General features: G+C 35.0%; 1 protein-coding gene, 1 long non-coding RNA gene and 1 pseudogene across 2 annotated transcripts; 2 read left to right on the forward strand and 1 right to left on the reverse strand.

The window, feature by feature from the left end:
• The first annotated feature begins 360 nt into the window (after nt 1-360).
• LOC120171696 lies at nt 361-3379 on the forward strand (annotated as a pseudogene).
• An 89-nt stretch (nt 3380-3468) lies between these two features.
• On the forward strand, nt 3469-14597 carry LOC120171760. The gene is made up of 4 exons (XR_005520899.1): nt 3469-3620; nt 3860-3953; nt 11035-11038; nt 14586-14597. It is a non-coding gene; the product is annotated as an uncharacterized LOC120171760 (long non-coding RNA).
• LOC120171759 (phytochrome-associated serine/threonine-protein phosphatase-like) lies at nt 4323-5562 on the reverse strand. Its single transcript, XM_039179412.1, has 4 exons — nt 5182-5562; nt 5010-5105; nt 4854-4925; nt 4323-4759 (listed from the first exon to the last, which is right to left on the reverse strand). Exons 1-4 carry the CDS (start codon nt 5266-5268, stop codon nt 4679-4681), a joined length of 336 nt encoding a protein of 111 aa, XP_039035343.1. The 5' UTR covers nt 5269-5562; the 3' UTR covers nt 4323-4678.
• Nucleotides 14598-16063: the final 1466 nt, after the last annotated feature.

Genomic DNA, 16063 nt, shown 5'->3' on the forward strand with positions numbered 1-16063 from the left:
TCGATTTTTCCCGTCGGGTTGGAGTTTTTTTATCATCCCTATCCCTATCCAGTAGGTTGATAAGCAACTTGTTATTTAATTAATCCTTTTATTCTTAGCCTTTTTAGATATAATTTTCGTTCTTGGAATTTGGTTTTGTTAGGATATGCTTCCAGTTTGCAAGGTTTTTCACGTGAACCAGTGTCCTTTGTGCTCAAATTCTCACTATCATGGTTGGTCAAGTTCCACAGTCAGCGAATAATTGGTTGCGTTCATATGTAGTAGATGAAGTGTTTGAAAATATTCCACTTGATTTTCCTATTCTGATTCTATATAATATGATTTGTTTCAAGACTTGAGAGGAACATAGGGTGGAAGGAAATGGGGTGCCTACTATCGACACCGGACGTTGGGGGGGGGGGGCAGAAGGAGGCCCAGAAGTATTGGGGAAATCGTAGTTTTTCTTCCTGGACTGAGAACTCCAAGGCCACTTTATTTTGCTCAGCCACTTGGTGATGGGCTATCAAAGAGCTTGGTTGAACGCTTGTCGGCGCTTAGAACACGTATAGAAGTCATGGCAGGTGAAGAAGCACCTATGACTACTAAGCCAAGAAGAACAGCCACACAACACGGCTTGATGACTTTTTTAAGACTTTGAGGTTGTCTGTTGAAGTTGTTTGATGTTCTTGTTTAGTTAAACATCGATTTTATAATGCAGGAGGTTCACTTTGACTGACCTGAAGCAGGCTCTCGAGGATTATCTACCGGTTTTGCTGGGGCTAGTCGAAAATGGTATCTACATGATTAACTATATATATGCCACAAATTATGGGAATTTGATATAATGTTAAAAAAGTTGAGAATGCATCAGTCAATGTAAAATGGATATTCAATGATTCTTGTCCGTTGTCCCATAAAATATCCTCAATTTTTTCTGAAAAATTGGAGTCAAGAAAAGCTACTTTTCGAGTGATATATTACTTATTTATTTCTTGTTAAATATGAAATCGAACTCTACAAAGCCAGATGTTCATACTGTTGTTTTACATTCAGCTGGCCGGAGATATTTGTTCTTTGTGGCCACACAATCATTACTTATTACTTTCGCATTTGAGCTTTTGATTTGTAGCTTGGAAGAGATCTTCCTTTTTCATCATGTTCTCTGTTTCTGAAGTTTTATCTTTTTGACCACATCCAGATAACCGGCAAAAACATAGCTTGCGATTCTGTTGGATAAATCAGGAAGATGATATGGAGGTGAACTAAATTAGACCCGAATCATAATTTTCATATCCGAGTACCTTCAATGTCTACAGTTTCCCCTTCAAAGAGTTCTTTACCATGCAGGAAACTACCATGTCGGATTCTTGGTATGAGGTACCATCAGTGTTGCACTTGATGGCCGTTCTATAGTTGTCACAAGCCAATTTTTTGCTTCTTCCGAATAAACCTACCGGTGGCTACCAGAAAACATCAGTAGAAGGCGAGGATAATTAGTTCTTTTTGATGCATCTGCTGCGGTAACAAGTTTGTTCCATACACTTTCAATACTCGTTCCTATCGAACAACATGATTTTTTTTCTGCAACATTTTATATATAATTTCGGAAAGGCATAGAGTATAAATCCCTTCTACGTATCTTACGAATACAAACAGATTCCATGTGAGGGTTTACCAATAATTTTCTGTACCAAAGGTTGCCTTCAGTTCTGCATATTTTTTTGAGAAGGATGTTCATGTTTGAAATTAATAGCATCAACATGCTAGGTTGCTTCAACCCATCTTTTAATCTGACACAAGTGATCTTTCTAAATGAATGAGATGACCACACGAAGTTCACAGCACACAATCCGGAACAAAATTTACTTAGCTCTAGTCCTTAAGTTATATTTAGAAAATTTTAGTTTCCTTTCCATCTTTGCAATGTTTTCTTCCTTTTAGATAATCATTTGGGTGCCACAACCAGGGTTGGCCCTCTCTTATTCTTTATTCACTTGAAGAACCGTCTTCCTTGGTGGAAATTCCAACCGATCCTAAGGTCATTGGTACCTCGGGCAACGGTAAATGCCAATATCTTTTCTATAGTTGATAATTGTAAGGTGTCATACAGGGACTATACGTTAGGTGTTTCTTTCCATTGCTTTCCTTGAACTTAAACTGTGACCTTCTCTATCAATCTAACTAAATCTACCATTTTCTTTATTTCTCTAAGAGTGCAAGCGAGCATCCATCGATATTTTCTTAAAGGCAGCTGGATATCTTGATTTTGCTGTGCAGAAAGTTCTTCCCCAGCTGCCCTTGGAACTTAGGTTTGCTCAAAAGACTTCTTTATAGTAGTATTCCTTAAATGAATTCAAATACCTGTATCATTTCCCTTGTGTATCATAGTTCACCGAAAGGCCTAAGCAGTGCCCGAAACTGTTGTTTCTTGCAGGAATGATTTGCCATTAGACCTGACAGAGGGAGTACTCAAATCCCTTTGTTTGCAAGCATTAGGCCAGGTAATTTTTTCATGATTGGTGAGGCTGATTTCAATTTTTTTGAAGGACCTAAGAATATATAACCATTTAGACAAAGACTATTTCACTCATTTGATCGAATTGTGGACAACGGTGGTCTTAATATCTAAGTTATAGCAGAATATGCAGTAATGTAATGTATTGTATAATGGTACAACTCAAATATCATGTTTCTAATTAAAGAAATCGGAGGCTGCTTGTCAAACTCTAGAGTTAATTGCTGCCCTTAATTTCCAAATATTTACAGGGTGTTGAGATTCAACTGGGAATGGCAATTGTTAGCGTTAAGGCCACACTGGCAGTGAAAAGGGGGCTAGCATGTCAGATGGTTAAATACTGGCATCAGGTAAATTTATCATTCTTTGCATTCAATCAGTATGCTTTTCTTTTTTTTCTTTTTTGTCCTGACATTTTATTTTACACTTACATACACACGCACGCACAGATGTATGTATCTATAAAATCGTTTTGTCTTTGACAATTTTCTTGTTTATACACAAATGCAGGCTCATGAGTTCATAAAGGACCTTCCACTAGCAAATGGAAGGGGAGAAAAGAACAAGCTTTTTGTTCAGTGCAAGCACATTGAAGCTAAGGTACAATTCTCCTTATGGTCTTATGGAGATCTAAACACTACAAGTTTAGATGCGAAAATGCCTAATTTCACTGTTTAAGAAGCTTGTTTGACCCAACATATGTAGATAGTAACTGTGTCATCTTATAACCACCTCTTGATGGTAGGCGTTCTAAACATGAACATTACACACCCTTCTTATGTTCCAGGCTGCCGTATACTATCTGCACGGATTAATCCTCGAATAAGGGAACACATCTGCCGACATGACTGTGGCTGCTCTCCAAGCAGCAGAAAAGGTTTTTGAAGAGTTCCATATAGCTCTCTCTTCATCATGGTAGTTTACTTCTGACCTTTCTCTGTGGATAACAAAATGAAAACAGAACATTGTAGCTTGTCTCGGAGCTGGAAATCCATCTTCACTTACACAATACCAATTGTTTTTGGTCCAGTAATCCTCCTCTGGGGATCTAGCAAGTATCTTGCTGAGAAGATTCCAAAAGATATACCAAGCAAAACAATCAACTAGGATTCACAAAACATGAACTGTAAATCCCCTTTTTTTCTTCCTTTCTATACACAAAAGAGGCCGAGTCAAAAAGGGGTTGCATATGCTGAAATTCGAACCCCTGACTTGTTAGATGCCAACTCTTGAAGCCGTGGTTCAATTTCCTTCCTTTTTTTTTAATTCTTTAGAATTTAGATTGGGTATAAAGTAACATTTAGTCTCTGAATTTTGCAACTTTTCTCTACCAATTGAACTTATTTTGTTTAGTTTGGATTCCAGGATTATGCAGATAGCTCCAGCATTGCCAGACTTTGTATTGTCACTAAAACCTGATGAATATCAGCTTCCTTCAATGGATCCCTCCTGGGATGAGGTCCAAAACCCTGCCAATTGAAGCCTCAAAATCCTATACGAGATGTGTATCAATTATTGCAACAAAATATTAATAAGAAAGTAAAATATTGTTTGGATCTAATCAAAGTTGATTAATGTCTTCCAGCATTTAGAGAGATTCTTTAGCCTTTCCCATTTATCATTTCCACGTTATATATATTTAGTATAATTCTACTTATTCTAATGTCACATTTTACGTCTTATTTAGAGTTTAGGGTTTTTGATTTTAGAGTTTAATATTAAAATACAAGATTATATAAACTACATTTTACACAATTTGTGCATCAAATAATTTCCCATATTTTCATGTATAAATAATAAGCATGAAACCATGATGGATGAACCCTGCTTGATAAAATGGCAAAAACAATGATAAAATTGAGAAGCAGCAGTATACATATAATGAAACAAAATACAGAACCCATGAATATAGAACAGGCATCAACCAAGATAGGTAGCATATAATAGACAGCGTATGGGAATGAAAGAGGAACATTTAAGGGAAAAGCTATGTTGACCTTGAGACAACACTCAATATGACATGATCCATTGATACCCAAAAGTAGAGCTTAGCCAGAGCAGAACAAAATTTCCAGGACTGGTCCACCTGCTAGCATTGTATCGATGATTCCTCGTTCGCACCTCTTTTAGACAACCAAATGCTTGGATGGTTTTACAGGCACTGCAGTATGTAACTTGCTTCAATTACAAGTAAGGAACTCCTGTCCTCGGCCCTCTCATCTGATTATTCTCTTCTGTTTCAGTGAAGAACTTTACTTCTCTTTCCTGAACAAATGCCGAAACCATAAGAACCATGAGCTAGAAACAACCTCCAATCCTAATCAAATAGAAAAGGTGCGACAATTTTATTTATTCTCACCATATTCTCATTGAAGCTCAATATAGAGGCTACATTCCCACAACGGTAACAATAATTCGGGGCAGACCACACATGGAAAAACAAATAATCAAGAAATTCCATTAAGCTCTTAATAAAGCTAAGCTAAAAAGATGAAAGCATAAAGTTCAGTCTTACTGTTACTAGGCCTTTATCCTGAAACATGTACTTAAGACCTTCTTGCATAAGTTGGTGAGCTCGACAAACAAGATCAAGCTTGTTTATGTGGTTGAACTGCAACCAATGACGAGGATAAAAATATTATTTCAGAATGATGGCATAGATATAGACTTGAGATGAGATGAATTACCTCAGATGTGACCCTGGACCCAAATAGCCAACCTGCTCCACGTGGACTGACTGCCCATGTTTCAATATCTGAAGGATCACTCCACATGAGATCACAGAAGGGACCTTCATGAGGGATTTCACAGTTACGGTCGATTACCCTTATCTGGCATAAAAGCAGATAGCAGAAAAGAGCATCAACATCACATAACGAAATAACAAAATGAACTAACAATCAATACACTTATAGTCGAACAAGTTCCCAGGAGAAGTACTTTTTAAAGAAAATACCATTCATGAGAAATAAATGGTTACAGACTAAAGACAACTACCACTTCAGGTTTGAAACTAAATATAATACAACTGCACAAACAATTTAATTTTTTACTTGATAAGACTTTGGAGTGGATGATAATTCACTGATCCAAAAAATATCTTAATCCTCAGACTAGATGGCTATAAAGTCAATAAAGTAAGATAATGCGACACAACTACTTAAACAACAAAAGGTGATCAATTAAACAAAACCTCGTTTGGCTGTCATTCTGGACAAAAAGTATCGATACAATTTAGAAAAGTATCGATTACATTATGTTTACCTATTCTCTTATAAAACCGGTATAATTTTACCGGTTACATTGTAAATTTACCTATTACTTTATAATTATCGGTTTCGATGTCTTTGTGTTTACTAATTTTGTCATTAAAAAAGTGTATTTTTACCACTTACATTGTAAATTTACTTATTACTTTAAAGTAATAAAAGTTGAATTTTGTAGTTATTGTACATACCTAAATATGTCCTACAAAATTAATGTTGTACTCACCCTTCAACTATTACATCTTATTGAAAGCACCACTGAAACATGTTGTTCTATGAACCTTTACTTCCCTCTCCATCAACTCCAGTTGGGACCATTGAACTTGCCCAACCAAATTTTTGCCATATGGATCATACTGCATCAGACAATATTAAGCCAACCTAGGAATGCCATTAAGTACATATTGTTGATGAATCTGACAAATTGGTTGGTCAGCTCTTTTCTTCACGTGATAAAGCTTGGTACTTTTACAAGGGATTCGTACGAGAATATGGTTTTAGTGCACTTCGGGGAACAACACGGCTTGATATGGAAGAGAATATGAATACACAAGATTTTTATTGTTCCAAAGAAGGGTTTCAAGTATTCAAAGTCAATACTGTTGATCGTCAACGTGTCCATACGTCAGTCACAAGAACGGGATGCAAGGCTAAAGTCGTAGTTACAGCAATAAATACAAACGATCAGTGGGTTGTAAGTAAGTCTTCTCAAAAACATAATCATGCATTGTGCACACCTACTATGACACCATTTATGCGTTCTAATAGAGCTGTAAGTAAGGCTGATATCGATGAGGCAACAACATTGAAAGAGGTAGATGTTGGCATGTCACAAGTAATGAACTATTTAACGCTACAGGCTTACACATAAAGAGTTTTACAATGCACTTCAAAGAGGTAAAACAAAGGAAATCTTTAATGGTGATGTGAATGTGCTTATTGCTTACTTGATTATAAGAAACATGATGATCACGGGTTTTTTATAACATACTTGGTAGACGAATCAGGGGCATTGCATAATCTTATTTGGTCGGATTCTACATCGAGATCAGATTACACATGCTTCGGTGATGTAATTGCGTTCGACACAACGTACAAAGATAATTTGTATGGTCGATCAATTATGCCTATTGTTGGTATCAATCATCACCATAGAACAATTGTGTTTACTATTGCCATAATCGATGACGAGACATCTCAATCTTTCGAGTGGGTGCTAAAGAATTTTTTAGAAGTCATGATGAATAAATCACCTATTTCAGTTGTCACCGATTAGGATAGGGCAATGCAGAGGGCTATCAAATCTGTTATCTCTTATGCTAAGCACATATTATGTTCTAGGCATCTTTCTCGCAATGCACAAGCTAAATTGGTGACCTAAAATTTACAGCAACATTCTCAAAATGCATGGCTTCCCGGTGGACAATCGACGAATTTGATATTCACTGGCATTCAGTTGTTTCAGAATTCAATGTCGAAAAGCATCCATGGGTGATTGAGAAGGGAAATACTAGGCACTTATGGGCACAAGCATATCTAACCAGTCATTTCTTTGTTAATATTCGCTCAACACAAAGGTGCGAGTCTATGAATGCTTCACTCGCGATTGCACTGAAACACAAGAATACATATTTAGATGTTGTTCGTGCAATTAAAGAAGGAATTAGTAGAATGCGTATGAACGAGTTGAAAGCGGATTACTTAAGTTCCCAAATGAAGTCCTTCTAGATCACAAAACTGATTGACCTTGAAAGCCATGCTACTGAGATTTAAACTTGCGAATCTTTTCGTTTGTTCCAAGAAGAACTTCAACGAGAGAAATTGTACCGACTTCAGAAAGATATTCAATCCTTATCAGATGAATGTCAAAATATAATTTTGACAATTACAAAGAAAAAAATAAGACATTTGAAATCAGTTTTGATTTTCGTATGAAAACCCTAAATTGCTCGTATAAAAATTCGAGACTGTTGGAATTCCATGTCGCCATAAACTTCACGTTTTGAAGCACTTTGATTACACATATTTGCCCGAGTCTTTGATTCAAAGTATGTGGACTAAGGATGCGAAGGCTTGTGCACCCAGTTTTGTTGACTTGAATGTGCCTCCAGAATTAATGCAAATAGCAAGGTTCACTGCTCTACATGCAACGTAAGTCGGTTATGCTACATTGCATCAAAGACATATGCATCTTTCAAAACCGCAAGAGATGAGATGAAAAGACTAACAGAAGAATTTAAAAACTCATTTGGTTTGAATGATTCAGTCAACCGGAGCAGTATAGTAAACAACGTTCGCGACCCTCAACGAAAACAACGCAAGCAAAAAAAGTACCAAATAATAAGGTCGAGAAGAAATTTATGTGATGTGTGTTCTTCAACGGTGAGGGACATAACAAACTAACATGTCCTCAAGTCAAGCTCAGTTTGGAAACAAGCATACAACCTACATCAACTGATTTTCTCGAACACGGAATGGAATGACCCATCAGTACCGCACATAATGACAATTATATTAGTGACATTTAAAATAATACAGACAACGATCTCCATATATCGTAAGTATCAACATAACTTCTACTATGTATAAGAAACATGTACAACAACTTATTGCTAACTTTTCTCATCTCATACATAATTACATTTAGATACAAAATTTCTCTTACATTTACATCATTGCGCCCTTTTGTTATTCTTGTGTCTGATATAAGCTTTTGTCATCTCCTCTCTTCGTTTATTTTGATCGTGGCTTACGAGATCGTTTAATATTCGCATACGATCCCACTCTCCAATAACCTATATTCAAATTGTCTCATTCAATTGCTCATTCATCTTATCCTCCACAAATTTAAATTGATTTAATAGGATAGATTGCTACATACTTCTACAAAAATGCGTTTCTGATTATATCTATTTAATATTGTCATCTGCATTAAAATATATCAAGTTATGATCCAAACAAATTATACATTATAATTTACATAATTTCCTTTTATACATACCAATCTATTAGCATCCTTCACTCTCTATTTGGCCGCTGGAGATGAAAATAGACTATTATATACAGTTGCAACACAATAAACCATATCCAAAACCAACATATACCAATGGGAACCACTGTAGTTTATTGTGATCAGGATATGCAATAAATTTCACACCCAATTTGACAAAATTCAACATTATATATCCGAAAACATCATTTACAACACCATCAATGGTTGTTTTGTCCTCCAACGCATGTTGCTGCATTTACGCGACAATCATTATTAATTTACCGTCTATAACACTACTTTTTAACATTTATTAATTTAACTCACCGCTAAGTGGTATGGAAGGTAACCAATCTTTTCGCATAACTTTTTCGATTCGTAACATAATGTCCAGCCGACCAAATCAATAACCTAAAAAAATTAATTACACAATCAGAACATATTCACTTAGTTTTAACATTTTTTACTTTTTACTTAACGCACCGCCAACCCATTCCATAGGCTTCAATGTTTTAACGTCGGATACAGTAGCGAATTGATTTCCAAAGTTGATTACAATATATCTGTGTGAAGCATTAGGATTAATATTTTGTCATGAAATATTTAAATATCACTCACAAAGCAATAAATTTCACTTACAACGATTGTTTCCGCTTGAAATTTCTGATTTTTCAACCTACAATTTTACATATAAATCTTTGTTACAACATAATAAAAATCAAATTATGTTTTCTTTTATTCACCTTACCTTCTACTTCTTGAGTGCAAGACATTTTGAATCCAAATATGCATCTTTAACATTCTCCGGTTTATAAATAACATCCACATCCTTCCTCCTCACTTTCTCCATATTTTCTTCTTTATTTTTTTCTTTCAATTCGTCGTATTTTTCCTCTACATAACTCTTCATCTCTTTTATTTCACCCTTCATTTTTTCCATGCATCCAACTTTTTCTCAACCATTCCCTTCACCCCTGTAAGTTCACCCCTTAAATCCACAACTTCCTTCACCACTATAGCAATTTTTTAACCCATCGCCATCTTAACTTACCCCTCAACTCCACAACTTCTTTCACCACTCCATCTATTTTCCACCCAATTCCCCCTTAAGCCTCTTAATTGCCTCTTCGACTCTTGATTGTCTTTGCAAAATATCAAAAAGGAATTTTTTTACATCCGCCAATTCAGATATCAAAATGTCAAATTTACTATGTTTTCCCTCACCGTCATCCCCCTAGTACCATCTCTTCTGCTTCCTCCACTGCCTCCTTGACAATAACCTTCAAAATTAAATTACAATATTAATACATTGATTATATTCTTAATATTATTTAATTACATTTATTACCCTTTCTTACTTCGTCAGTCTATCCAACTTCAACTTTGCCATCACTCTAACCACCTCTTCCTTCCCCCATGCACGGATGTGTGCCACTGTGGTTCTTTCATACGCCGGCACACTATTACAGTCTGACCAAAAATCGAACAGTGCAACCTGCATTTATGATTAAATTTATCATTTTATATAATAAAATTACTATCATTTTATATAAAAAAAACAGAAACGTTATTTAACTCATTTACCTCTAAGATTGCTATACCCTTTGAGATATCTCTGGTGGCCCTTTTGAAAGCTGATTATTGATTCAATCAATCTCGAATGGACATATTCAGCCCAATTGAATTCACCTTTTAAGCCTTCATCGCAAATCAGCTTCTTATTATCCTTTCTCTTTGATGTATCACCCGTTGGACAAAGAAAGATCCCGACAAGGTACAATAGAACTCGGGCCTTCAGGTAATCCCCCTCGTAAGATCCACTTTTGATTTCCTCTTCAAGTTCAGCATATGTCACCTTATGCTTTAAATCATATTTGGAGGCAAGTACTTTCCAGTTCTTAGTCTTACTGACTTCTACAACACTTGTCTTTATTTTCTACCCCCAAAACGGCTGCAACACATGGGATCCCCAGAGGAAATGAATAATCATCATATTTAACCATAAATTGTTGGACATCGAATTGTTCCACCAAGGATCGACACAATTCCCTCCGAATTGATCGATCCCTTACTCCTATCAAAGATCCAAGCCTTATTTCTTTCAGCACATTCAATTTCTCCTTCTACTTAAGGTGTTCAATTATTACATTCACTCTTTTTATGCTGCACCTTGTCGACACTTGCTACATTTTTTAAAAATATATAATGTTATTGTTCTTATATATCTTTTATCAAAGTATTTACAAGTTTAATGAATACTTTTTTTTCATGTGCTTTCTTCCAAGCTTTGTATTATTGTCTATTTATCTTTGACCGTATTATGTAAGGTTCCTTCTCAACATTAATCATCGACTTTCATTTCTACAACACATCATCTTTCACCAAAAATTAAGCATAAACGTTTCTTAATCAATACATTAATGCTAAACAATACTCAATGTCAATTTCATTTTATATATCGAACCGATGTGATTATCAGCTTCATTCATCCTTTGGCATTCAATTGCTCCTTCTCCTTAAGGTGTTCAATTAATGAATTCACTCTTTTTATGTTGCACTTTATCGACAATTCCTACATTTAAAAAAATATATATAATGTTATTGTTCTTATATATCTTTTATAACAGTATGACCGAATGCCAAAGGATGAAGGAAGCTGGTAATCACATCGGTTCAGTATGTAAAATGAAATTGATATTGAGTATTATTTAGCGTTAATGTATTGATTAAGAAACATTTATGCCTAATATTAGGTGAAAAATTATGTTTTGGGGAAATGGAAGTCGATGACTGATGTTGAGAATGAACCTTAAATAACATGGTCAAAGATGGATAGACAAGAATACAAAGCTTGAAGGAAAGCACATGAAAAGAAGGTATTCATTAAACTTGTAAATACTTTGATAAAAGATATATAAGAACAATAACATTATATATTTTTTTTTAAATGTAGGAAGTGTCGACAATGTGCAGCATAAAAAGAGTAAATTCATTAATTGAACACCTTAAGGAGAATGAGTAATTGAATGTGCTAAAAGAAATGAGGTTTAGATCTTTGATAGGAGTAAAAGATCGACCAATTCGGAGGGAATTGTGTTGATCCTTGGTGGGGCAATTCGATGTCCAACAATGTATGGTTAAATATGGTGATTATTCATTTCCTTTAGGGGTCCCATGTGCTGCAGCCATTTTGGGGTAGAAAATAAGGCAAAAGTGTTGTATAAGTCAGTAAGATTAAGAACTGTAAAGCACTTACCTCAAAATATGATTTGAAGTACAAGGTGACATATGTTGAACTTGAAGAGGAAATCAAAAGTATATCTTACGAGGGGGATGAGCTGAAGGTCCGAGTTCTATTGTATCTTGTCGGGATCTTTCTTTTTCCAACGGGTGATACATTAACGAGCAAGGATAATATGAAATTGATTTGCAATGAAAGCTTGAAAAGTGAATTCAATTGGGCTAAATATTTCCATTCGAGATTGATTGAATCAATAATCAGCTTTCAAAAGGGTCACTAGAGATACCGCAAAGGGTGTATAGCAATCTTAGAGTTAAATGAGTTGAAAAACATTTTTTTTATATAAAATGATAGTATAGTTATTATATAAAATGATAAATTTAATTATAAATGTAGGTTGCACTATTCAATTTTTTGTCGGACTATAATAGTGTGTCGGCATATGAAAAAACCAGAGTGGCACGCATCCGTGCATGGGGGGAAGAAAGAGATGATTAGAGTGATGACGAAGTTGAAGTTGGATAGACTGACGAAGCAAGAAAGGGAAATAAATATAATTAAATAATCTTAAGAATATAATAAATGTATTAATATTGTAATTTAATTTTGAAGGTTATTGGCAAGGAGGTAGACGAAGCAGAGGATGCAGTGGAGGCAGTGGAGGAAGAGGAGAAGAAAGAAGAGATGGTAGTAGGGGGGATGACGGTGAGGGAAAACAAAGTAAATTTGACATTTTGATGTCTAAATTGGCGGATGTAAAAAAATTCATTTATGATATTTTGTAAAGATAATCAAGAGTCGAATAGGTAATTGAGAGGCTTAAGGGGAAAGTGGGTGGAAAAATAGATTGAGTGGTGAAAGAAGTTGTAGAGTTGAGGGGTGAAGTTAAGATGGTGATGGTGGAAAAATTGATAGAGTGGTGAACTTACGAGGGTAAAGGAAGTGGTTGAGAAAAAGTTGGATGAATGGGGGGAAATATTAAGGGTGAAATAAAAGAGATGAAGAGTTATGTAGAATAAAAATACGATGAATTGAAAAAATATGAAAAAGAAAAGATGGAGGAAGTGAGGAGGAAGGATGTGGATGTGATTTATACACCGGATAGTGTTATAGATGCAGATTTGGATTCAGAATGTCTTGCACCCAAGAAGAAGTAGAAGGTAAACTGAATAAAAGAAAACTTAATTTGAATTTTATTATGTTGTTGCGACAAATTTATATGCAAAATTATAGGTTGAAAAGCGGAAATTCCAAGCGGAATTGGTGATTACGAAGATACAATGTGTGATTATTTATAGAATAGTGGGTTACAAACGTCGTAAGTGAAATATATTGCTTTGTGAGTATATTTAAATATTTCAAGACAAAATATTAATCATAATGCTTCATACAGATATATTGTAATCGACTTTGGAAATCAATTCACTATTGCATCCGACGTTGAAACGTTGAAGTCTATTGAATGGGTTGACAGTGCGATAAGTAGAAAGTAAAAAATGTTAAAATCTAGTGAAAATGCTCTGATTGTGTAATTAATTTTGTTAGGTTATTGATTTGTTTGGCTGGACAATTATATTACGAATTGAAAAAGTTACGCTAAAAGATTGGCTACCTTCCATACCACTTAGCGATGAGTTAAATTAATAAATATTGAAAAGTAGTGTTATAGACGGTAAAGTAATAATGATTGTCGCGTAAATACAGCAACAGGCATTGGAGGACAAAGCAACTGTTGATGGTGTTGCGAGCTTTTGGGGATGATATTAGATGACTATTTGAAATTCACCGAGTGTGACAATTTAAGACACCATACGAATTTCAAATGATGTTTCGGATATATAATGTTGAATGTTGACAAATTGGGTGTGAAATTTATTGCAGATCCTAATCACAATAAACTACAGTGGTTCCCATTGGTATATGTTGGTGTTGGATATGATTTCTTGTGTTGCAACGGTATACAATAGTCTATTTTCATCTCAAGTGGCCAAACAGAGAGTAAAGGATTCTAAGAGATTGGTATGTATAAAAGGAAATTATGTAAATTATAATGAATAATTTGTTTGGATCATAATTTGATATTTTTAATGCAGATGACAATATTATACAGATATAATCAGGAACGTATTTTTGTAGAAGCATATGGCCATCTAAAGGTCCCATTGAATAAATTCAAATTTGTAGAGGATAAGATGAATGAGCAACTGAATGGGTATGAGATGTTATCATAAATAGAAAGCGCAATTTATGCAGGTTTTATAATTGACATGTGTGGTATTCAAATTTTGTAACAGATATGATTGCGGCATTTATGTGATTATGCGGATGGAATCGATCGGTTCTAGAGGGTCAACTGATGATTTTATAAGTGGAATGAAAAATTAGTTTGCGGTTAAATTGTTAAAAGTCATAAATCGAATGTTGTGGTTTACAATACTTAACGTACTGACAATTTGAATATAGGTTATTGGAGAATAAGATCGTATGAATATTAAACGATCTCGTAAATCAAGATCAAAATAACGAAGAGAGGAGATGACAAAAGCTTCCATCAGACACAAGAATAACACAAGGGTGCGATGATGTAAATGTAAGAAAAATTAGTTTGCGGTTAAATTGTTAAAAGTCATAAATCGAATGTTGTGGTTTACAATACTTAACGTACTGACAATTTGAATATAGGTTATTGGAGAATAAGATCGTATGTGAATATTAAACGATCTCGTAAATCAAGATCAAAATAAACGAAGAGAGGAGATGACAAAAGCTTCCATCAGACACAAGAATAACACAAGGGTGCGATGATGTAAATGTAAGAGAAAATTTGCATACGATTTATAATTCTGTGTCTAAATGTAATTATGTATGAGATTGGAAAAGTTAGCAATAAGTTGTTGTACATGTTTTTTATACATAGTAGGAGTTATGTTGATACTTATGATATATGGAGATCTTTGTCTGCATTATTCAAAATGTCATTAACATAATTGTCATCATGTGCGGGACTGATGGGTCATTTCATTTCGTCTTCGAGAAAATCAATATATGTAGGATGTGTGATTGTTTCCAAACTGAGTTTGACTTGAGGACATGTTAGTTTGTTATATCCCTCACCGTTATAGAACCCACATCATCTAATTTTCTTCTCGACCTTGTTCTTTGGTACTTTTTTTTTGCTTGTGTTGTTTTCGTTAAGTGTCGCGAACATTGTTTACTACACTGCTCTAATTGACTAAATCATTCAAATCAAATGAGTTTTAAAATTCTGCTGTTAGTCTTTTCATCTCATCTCTTGCGGTTTTGAAAGATGCATCTGTCTTTGATGCAATGTAGCATAACTGACTTGACGTTACATGTAGAGCAGCGAACCTTGCCATTTGTATTACTTCTGGAGACACATTCAAGTCAAAAAAATTGGGTGCACAAGCTTTCGCATCCTTATTCCACCTACTTTGAATCAAAGACCCGTACAAATATGTGTAATCCAAGTGCTTCAAAACGTAAAGTTGATGGCGACATGGAATTTCGACGGTCTCGAATTTTCTACACGAGCAATTTAGGGTTTCTGTACGAAAATCAAAATTGATTTCAAATGTCTTATTTTTTTCTTTGTACTTTGTCAAAATATAATTTTGACATTCGTCTGATAAGGACTCAATCTCTTCCTAAAGCCGGTACAATTTCTCCTGTTGAAGTTCTTCTTGGAACAAACGAAAAGATTCGCGCGTTTAAATATCAGCAGCATGGCTTTCAAGGTCAATCAGTTTTGTGATCTTGAAGGACTTCGTCTGGGAACTTAAGTAATCCGCTTTCAACTCGTTCACACGCATTCTACTAATTCCTTCTTCAATTGCACGAACATCTAAATGTCTTCTTGTTTTTCAGTGCAATCGCGAGTGAAGCATTCATAGACTCACACCTTTGTGTTGAGCGAATATTGGCAAAGAAATGACTGGTTAGATATGCTTGTGCCCATAAGTGCCGAGTATTTCCCTTCTTAATCAGCCATGGATGCTTTTCGATATTGAATTCTGAAACAACTGAACGCCAGTGAATATCAAATTTGTCGATTG

Source organism: Hibiscus syriacus, unplaced genomic scaffold (assembly GCF_006381635.1).
Source record: "Hibiscus syriacus cultivar Baekdansim isolate YM2019G1 unplaced genomic scaffold, ASM638163v2 tig00111835_pilon, whole genome shotgun sequence".
Taxonomy (NCBI): domain Eukaryota; kingdom Viridiplantae; phylum Streptophyta; class Magnoliopsida; order Malvales; family Malvaceae; genus Hibiscus; species Hibiscus syriacus.